Raw genomic sequence first — 8,239 nt, 5'->3', positions numbered from 1 at the left:
GAATAGGGATAGGAGAGGGTGGCAAATAAAGCCCTGATGGCTCATGATTTGTTCGCAACAATTCATAGCTTTTATAGTTTTAATCTAAGGTGGTTATCAGATATTATCACAGAATTGTTTTAGTTTACTGGATTATGTTTCCAAGAAGGTTTTTATGTGAAAATAAATGGGATTTTGTCAAATTCTCCTCATTAGCTTCATTGTTAACAACAGTGCAGTCAAGCGTGAGGTACAATACAATGACGTTACGTCATGCTATTTAAGTCTGACAGGCTTTTTCCCTATTGGCCAATCTAGGTTTATATATTTATGGCTGAATGTAAACACTAATTGTAGTAAAGAGTGTGATCACTTTGAACTTGATGCGAAGAGGCACTGTGTTGTAGTTATGGAGCAGATTACCACTAAATATAGGTATGCATAGCCTTAATAAAAAATTGATTAATACCAATTGTACCACACGATTATGCGCAGAGAGGTTTTGTTGTAGGCTTTTCAAATGTTATTTATTTAGAACAGACAACGAGATAGAAAACTATTCGTTCTCTTCTGATCTAAGTCTTGCATTGGCATTGGTCACTTTAATATTCAGTTGTTGGGCACGCTCAACTATTGATTTCCTTTTTCTACTGGAGACATCATGGGCAATCTCAGCGGCGTATGTTCTATTCTGCATGAGCAACACTTCAAGCTCCTGTTAATAAAAAAGCAGTGATTAATGAAAAGAGTCAACCAAAACAAGAAAAAAACATTAATCAGGTCAGGCGGTTGCAAATGGAAAATAAAACAACTTCAACATATAAAACACCTACATAAAACAATGTTGTGATGCCCCAAAAACAATACAATTCCATAATTAAAAAAAACCTATAATTTCTGACTTACATATATTTCAACATTTAGCAATTGAGAGATTCCCCCACATAATACTGAGCCAAAATAAATACTAGCAAAAGATACTGGTCCTCCTTCACGTACGGCTGCGTTTGGTTCTGACCAGCCGTATGACGATTTGGACACAAGTCGATTCTGTAGTGTCACTTAAAACTTTGAATGCAAAACCATAGAAATAATTAGTAACTGTATCAGGCTAATAGTAGTTTCTTGTTTAACAGTCTTGATACTTTGATGCACGTGAAAAGTTTTCGCATTCACGATGGAATCTGTGCTCCTACGTGTTTGAGGCTATTTTGATTACACACGGCTTCTTTTTATTTGCTATGGTTTTGTTTATGTCATATTTTCTTGCATACTTTTCGGACTATAAACCGCACCCCTATATAAGCCGCACCTGCTTTATTTTCCGAAAACCGATAACAAAACAATACATAAGCCGCACTTTTGTATAGGCCGCAGGACTCAAGACTGTGCTTTTAATGCGGCAGCAACTTCGTTGTTTAAAACGGAACAGTGCCGAACAGCACAGTTTCGTATTATCCGACGCTTTTTTAGTGCCTAACGTAACTGTACTGTGAAGCATTGTTTCGTATTTTCTTTCACCGCTAGAAGTGCACTAATTAGAGATTCCCGTTAATGCGCCCTAGCGGTGAAGGAAAAAGCCACAGATTAGCCGCACCCTTATATAAGCTGCATGGCTAAAATCATCAGAAAAAAGTAGCGGCTAATAGTCCGAAAAGTACGGTATATATTTGTAGCATTTGATAGATTATCATTTTATAACTTCTAAACTTGCAGTTTTGTAGCATACTATTTGATAACACCATTATGGTAATCTGAATTGGCTTACGATGGATTGATGCTCATAACCCCTTTTCTATTGCTCATAAAAAGACAGTTTTGGCTTATGCTTCGCACTGCGCTACCTGACCTTCCCACGGACATGGTCATGAAGTCGGGTGGACATACATCGCACAGGTCGTAAGACGACGACTTAATGTAAATCATAAGCTCTTTACAGGTTCATTGACCAGGTACCAGTTTGTTTATGCCTTATATGAAAATAAACAAAAGTAAATAATTCAGTGTGATTATAAACATGGGATTGCAGTTCCTAGCCATAGTGCGATGCTGACATGCAAATTAAATGATTTTATCAACATGGAAAATATGAAAAGTCAATGTTACCAACTATAACATTGGCACGCATTAATAAGTCTGGAACATTTTCATCATTATGGCAATGTTTTAAATTCTTTGTTAACTTAGAACTGTTACCTTTAAAATTTCAATTATTTTCGGATATCTAGGCAGCACTCAAGTCAGATAAAACTGTTAAACACAACAAAAACATGGCTTAGGTTGAAGGGCGAGTAAAGAAATTAGAATACAACAAAAACCTAAATATAATCATAATAGCCTAGCTACTTAAACTTCAAACATAACTACATTACCAAACCATGCAAAACATTCCAAAATATACTGACCGTGCTAGAGTAGTTGGACGAATAACCAGAGAATTCTTAGAATTCCTAGTTGACACAGACGTGCACATACCATACCAATATGCAATTTAAACAAACACGATTGCACTGACACTTGGTAAAAGGATGCACAGTTACTTTGGAATGTTCTAAGCTTTTATTGCAAGTTTTTAGAATTGAGCAAGAACGACTAAATTGATATCGGTTAGTCAATACTTACAGAAACATTGTGCACAAGGAACCGTTTGAAGCCATCAGGCATCAGAAACTTTGTTTTCTTATTTGATCCATAACCAATTGATGGCATAAGGAATTGACCTTTAAAGCGTCTTCTCACCCTGTTGTCAATTCCTTTGGGTTTACGCCATGCTTGCTAAAAAAAACATGTCAATAATTTCATGAGCGAAAATGCTCATATCTCTAAGTTGCTATATAGTAAAAAGGTTTTGATGCCAACCCAAGACACTCATTTTAAACTATACCTTTGTGTTTTATAAGTACAGTCATACATTGACATATGAGTGTCCCAGTATATGAGAGATTTGAGATCTGAGTACGATTTTGAAAATTATTGCCTTGAGATACAAGCATACAGGACAGTTCTCGATGTGGCCATTAGGTGGCCAAGTATACGAGAGGCCGCTTTTGAGAAGAGCATAGCTCAGTCTATCTCGTTAGACCGGTTTGCAAAAGGCCAGCTAAAAGTGATAGTGAAAATGAGACAGAAACACCAGCTGGAATAAGATAATAAAAATGAAAACACAGACAAAATTAGAATTAAGCTTAGTGTAAAATTGAAACTTATTTTCAAATTAAACATGTTGCTATGAAGTCTCTCACACAGCCATTAGATGCTACATATGTCTTGATGGTAAGAACTTCATGCATTACTGTAAATAATATTAACCATTTCGCAGGCGAGATTTTTGGGGCTATTTGAGACCCCCTGGGAAAATTAATTTTTCACAAATCAATTTTTTAACAAATCCTTGATACATTCTTATTCACGATATTGTATACGTGTATTGTGTTTTTATGATACATGTAAATACAAATAAACATTGTTCAAGTCAATTCCTCATACAATTGTTTTTCTAGCTATGGTACTTTTGGAAGCATTTGCCCTTGCAGAGGTCTTCACCACAGTCTTGACACCATGTGCTTATTCTTGTTCTTCTATAGCCTTGCCTATAGCCTTAGGAGGACGCCATGACAGTAAAACAAAGTTTTTGCACTCTGGGAAAACATTCAGAAAGCAGAAACAAAAGCAGAAAGAAGCTACAAACAAAATTCCCAATGTTATTTAAATATGATTTTATTTCGGATTTTTTGTTTGTTTAGTATTGCAAAAATGATCGGTTTTTTCCCCAAAACGGCTTATTTTTGGTTGCCAACATGTTGCTAGCCATTGTAGTTTACTATTCGTAAAAAGAATTAAATAAAAAAGGCAATAAGCTAACAAAAAATCAATTTATAAAACGTATTCGCGTGGCGACATAATTGTCGCTCTTGACCACTAACGTTGGTATCGCAAAACGACAATAATGTCGCTAGGCCTGCAAAAGGGTTAAATTTTATTGCAGATCATAAGCACTAGATAGATATTTGTTACTTTGGGAGAACAGGGAGTCAATTAGAGCGATTAAGGCCCGTTTTTAGAAAATGGAAACGGATTAATTTGCATTTAGTTCTTCTATATAGGAAATATCGCTTTGAATTAGGAGAAAACTGGCATACAAGCTCAGTCCTGAAACGCATTAAGCTTGCATGATATGGCATGACTGTATGCGGGTTCAACGCAGAGTTATATGTTACGCTATACGCCTACAGTCAAACCTCGACATAAAAAATTAACCTGTCCCGATATCTACTTTACAAGTCCCACTCATCATTTGTAGGAGCAACTATTGTAATTCAAATATTTTGTATAATTACAATTGGTTTCACAGCTTAAAAAGTTCATGCATTTGCATGTAGTATTACAATTGCGTAATTATAAAACTATGTAAAAACTACACTATGGACAGGAGTCTAACTAAATACAATGAGGCTTCATTGACATTTCATGTTCACATGACAAACAGGCAAAATTTTTGATTGTAGGATTTTTCCTTTCATTTTAAATTTGCTTTAGATTCTTTGACATCCCTTTCACATTCTTCGTTACAATTCCTCATAAACAGCTTGTTAGATTTTTTTAAATTGAGCAGAATATGGTTGCTCATGGGTTTTCATCATTTTTTCTCTAGTTGTGAGGAAACTATTGCTTAATTCATTTTTCCATAACTACTAACCTTCATAGTATTCTTTTTGGTATTCGTGATGTTAAAAGTAAAATAAGTAAGCAATGTTTAATATTATTTCAACAACGTAGAATTAAACTATGTGAACCAGCGCTGCATACATACATACGAATTAGTGTTTTCAAAACTTTTGATGTTGTAGTTAGAAATTACTTTGCTAGTCAAGACCTATATTTGCTCAAAAAATATGCAAGAGTCGAGGTTTGAGGGTATATGAGAACTGAAAAACTTTACTAATGATTTCCTTTCAAAATCACAAAGCAAAATTGCAGTATATGTTATGCTTCGTACAAATGATGGCAACTAAATTGTTTCAAGCCTTCATTTGCATGTTTTTCAATTTGCTACTAACAAGAGCGAATTGAAACAAATGGGTTATCGTTGAAAAGAAAATGCTTAATTAATACTCATGAGTATTTATGGATGTAATAAACCAAAAATGTGCAGCGGTATTTTTCAAGTAAGAATGGCAATGATTGCCTATTCTTCCAAAAAGAGAAGACTTTTGTTAGGTACGTGTTAGAATACCGGTTAGGTATAGCAAGATTCTATAAACACAGTTTGTTCATGGTACATGAGGGTTTTAAAATGAAATTTTTTGAAAATAATTGGTTGACGTTACACGTTCCTATTTAGACAATAATGTATACTTCTTGAGAAAACGGTGAAACTCACTGTCCGAAACTAATAAAAAGTTGTATTCTCGAAGACAACGTGTGTTCCGACAAATATCGCTCACCTCAGCAATAGATGCTTGCTTAAAATACTATTTGCATATACACTGCAGATTCTAATCGGATATACATTCTGCACATATATAGGCTCTTACCGTGACTTTTACATATCTGTCACTTTGATGGCGAATGAATTTCTTGTAACGTTTCTTCACCTGTGTACGCTTTTTCAGAGGCTTGACCTTTTGAAGAGCCATATTAATCCACAGTTGGATCTAAAATAAGAGTCACAAAACGTATAGTTAAACTGTAAAACATCTTGGGCAAAGATATTATATAAGCCACATATATCCAAAAATGTTGAAGGCATGCGATGGGTTTGAAACCTATAGATAACAAACAGTCATTCAAAAACACTTACGGTTCGCAACCAAAATATGGCCGGAAAAGGCTAAACTACACTACTATTTAATGTGAGTCGATGATAAACTGTTCGAACTAAATCGATGCAACATATATAACATAGAAATACAAAAATGTATTACTACTTAAGTTAAAAATATTTGATATAACAGCATAATATTAAAAAAACCGTTTGATAATAGTTTGTAAACCCTTTTCGTTAAAATCGAATACTTACAAAGACTGGTATGAATTACTACTTCAAGTTTTCCGAATTAACCTAGCGTCTAACTCATGGAAAGTCGATTCGCGAACTAGCTATAGACATTCCACCTGTTTAGACTCGTGAATGCGAGTGATATGCATAACTTATTTTTAATTTGTCAATTTGAAGGCATTTTTACATTTTTGTTTGTTCATAATTGCGTGGTTATCTATTAACATTTAGATGTTATCGTAACATCTGGTTATCTATAAGTTATTAAAAACTGAGATTGATACATCTATAATCAAACGTATTGGAAAAAAATTGATAAATATGTATTGGAGCGTAGTAATTGATGGTATTATTTTGATTTTTGTCTGTTGCTTTGGGCGTTCTGCAGGGCTCTGTTTTGGACTCTTCACTGTTTCATGTCTACTCTTGTGACGTTCTGAAGTTTTGTACAGTTAGTAGTCAGTTACGTTATTCACCGATCATGCTCTACTCGATGCTAAAATCAACTTCTTGTCGGACGTGTTCAACTTCCATCAAGATTTCATTAATTTGGAAGTATTAGTTTACATATGGATGATATCCTTTAATAATAAAAATGCCATGTCATCAAATGTAATGACTCACTAGCGGGGCTACCCGGCATTGCCCAGGCATTAAAAATCAGCTTATAAACAATGAGAGGTAATGAAAGTTGCCTGCCACTTGCTATTAGCCTGGCACATTGCCAATGCATAATTTGAGTAAGCGTACTAATAAGAACTACCAGCTTCTCGTTACTTTAAGCAATCATCCTGTGTCGTGACCTAAAGCAGTAGAGTATTTGCTCCCATATAGCAACATATATCGCCTAGCAAATCTATCAAGCACGTGTAGTTAACTTAGTAGGGCATCGGACTGGTGAATGAGAGGGTCCGAGATCAAATCTTCTGCGATACGGATTTTTTATTCCAAGATTTTAATAGCTCTACCTGGACAAATACATAGACAGACCAACATTGAAAAATATATATGTATGTATATAGATTGGTCAATCAAATATATATATAGATAGATTGACTGGCGCTATACTCTGCAGAATGAACTTATTACTTTTGTTGAGTTTTTGTTACTTAGAAGAGTGGAAAATTCAAACAATCTATCATGGGCACACACATCAAAAACATTACATCTAGGGCTTGTCAGAAATCAGGTTCAGAGATATTTATAAGGCTTTAAAAATGATTCAACTCTCATTAAAAAATTAACAATTCAATTCCCAATTCTTTTGCATCATGGATCATGTAATAATCGATTCATTTCACCATTCATTGCAAAACACCACAATTCAGTTCTCAACTCTTTAGCTATCTTAACTTTAATGAATCGACTCCATTCTTCCAAATAGACAAAATCAATTTTCAGTGCACACACAGACCATAACGATGTAATATATTAGCGTGTAGTACATATTATTGACAATGAAATATACGCAGTAATGTCGAGGTTTTGCGAAAACGCGTGCGGCTAGCAATGTGGGACCGCACTGACATCTTCATTTTGGCGCACATCAAATATCAGATTGGTAATTTTGGATATCACTGTCCATGATGGATTTTCCCTCAACGCAGTAACAATCATAAAAGTAGTAATAATAAATAAGAGCATCGGTGCATTTTGAGTTGAGTCGTTTTGCTTATTGAAAGCAAAAAAGCAAGTCAAGTCGTCTATTGGGGCAATAAAGAGCCGATTTAATTCTTACTAGTAGGATGTGCCGAACCAATTCGATTCTACAGTAAGTAAAAAATAATCAGAAAATCGATTCAATTCATTTGTGAGATGAACCTTATGGCTTCCTCGAGCAAGCATGTTAACTCGAGTGCCCATCTCTGATTAGGATTATTAAAAAAAGCCTGCATCTTCCTGTGTAGGCCTTTGCTAGAGTATGAAAGTCAAGTTTTGAACCCTCATTTAATAAAGCACATTAACAAAGTAGAAATGGTTCAAAGAAAAGCTGTTTATTTTGTTTTGAGATTGAGGATAGGGAGGGGATTACCGAGGCTAGGCATTCTTTGGGTCTAGTACCATTAAAGGATAGAAGGAAGGTGGCCTGTATTAATCTCCTTGTAAAAATTTTAACTGTTGACATTCATTCATCCCTTGTTAAAAACTTTGATAACCTCCTTGCTAATGAGTCAAACCTTTATGACCACAATACTAGAGTGTCTGACTCAGTAATTCCTCTAGCTGTGACTGCAAGCAATCAGGTTTACTTACACAGCTTTT

General features: G+C 34.9%; 1 protein-coding gene across 1 annotated transcript; it reads right to left on the bottom strand.

Moving 5' to 3' along the window:
• Positions 1 to 479: 479 nt before the first annotated feature.
• LOC137393196 (large ribosomal subunit protein eL32-like) lies at positions 480 to 5,820 on the bottom strand. The gene is made up of 4 exons (XM_068079642.1): positions 5,780 to 5,820; positions 5,514 to 5,633; positions 2,602 to 2,754; positions 480 to 694 (listed from the first exon to the last, which is right to left on the bottom strand). The coding sequence occupies exons 2-4, from the start codon at positions 5,613 to 5,615 to the stop codon at positions 536 to 538; spliced, it is 414 nt and encodes a 137-aa protein (XP_067935743.1). The 5' UTR covers positions 5,616 to 5,633; positions 5,780 to 5,820; the 3' UTR covers positions 480 to 535.
• Positions 5,821 to 8,239: the final 2,419 nt, after the last annotated feature.

The sequence above is a fragment of the Watersipora subatra genome, chromosome 4 (genome assembly GCF_963576615.1).
Source record: "Watersipora subatra chromosome 4, tzWatSuba1.1, whole genome shotgun sequence".
NCBI lineage: Eukaryota > Metazoa > Bryozoa > Gymnolaemata > Cheilostomatida > Watersiporidae > Watersipora > Watersipora subatra.
This window is presented reverse-complemented; position numbering and strand designations above follow the sequence as displayed.

What these genes read in the sequence shown, in the direction of transcription:
- LOC137393196 (XM_068079642.1), bottom strand. Translation starts at nt 5,615, where the DNA reads ATGGCTCTTCAAAAGGTCAAGCCTCTGAAAAAGCGTACACAGGTGAAG. An exon ending in ACAGATATGTAAAAGTCACG is followed by an intron (nt 2,755 to 5,513) that starts GTAAGAGCCTAT and finishes TGTTTTTTTTAG; the next exon opens with CAAGCATGGCGTAAACCCAA. An exon ending in TCCTTGTGCACAATGTTTCT is followed by an intron (nt 695 to 2,601) that starts GTAAGTATTGAC and finishes TTTTATTAACAG; the next exon opens with GAGCTTGAAGTGTTGCTCAT.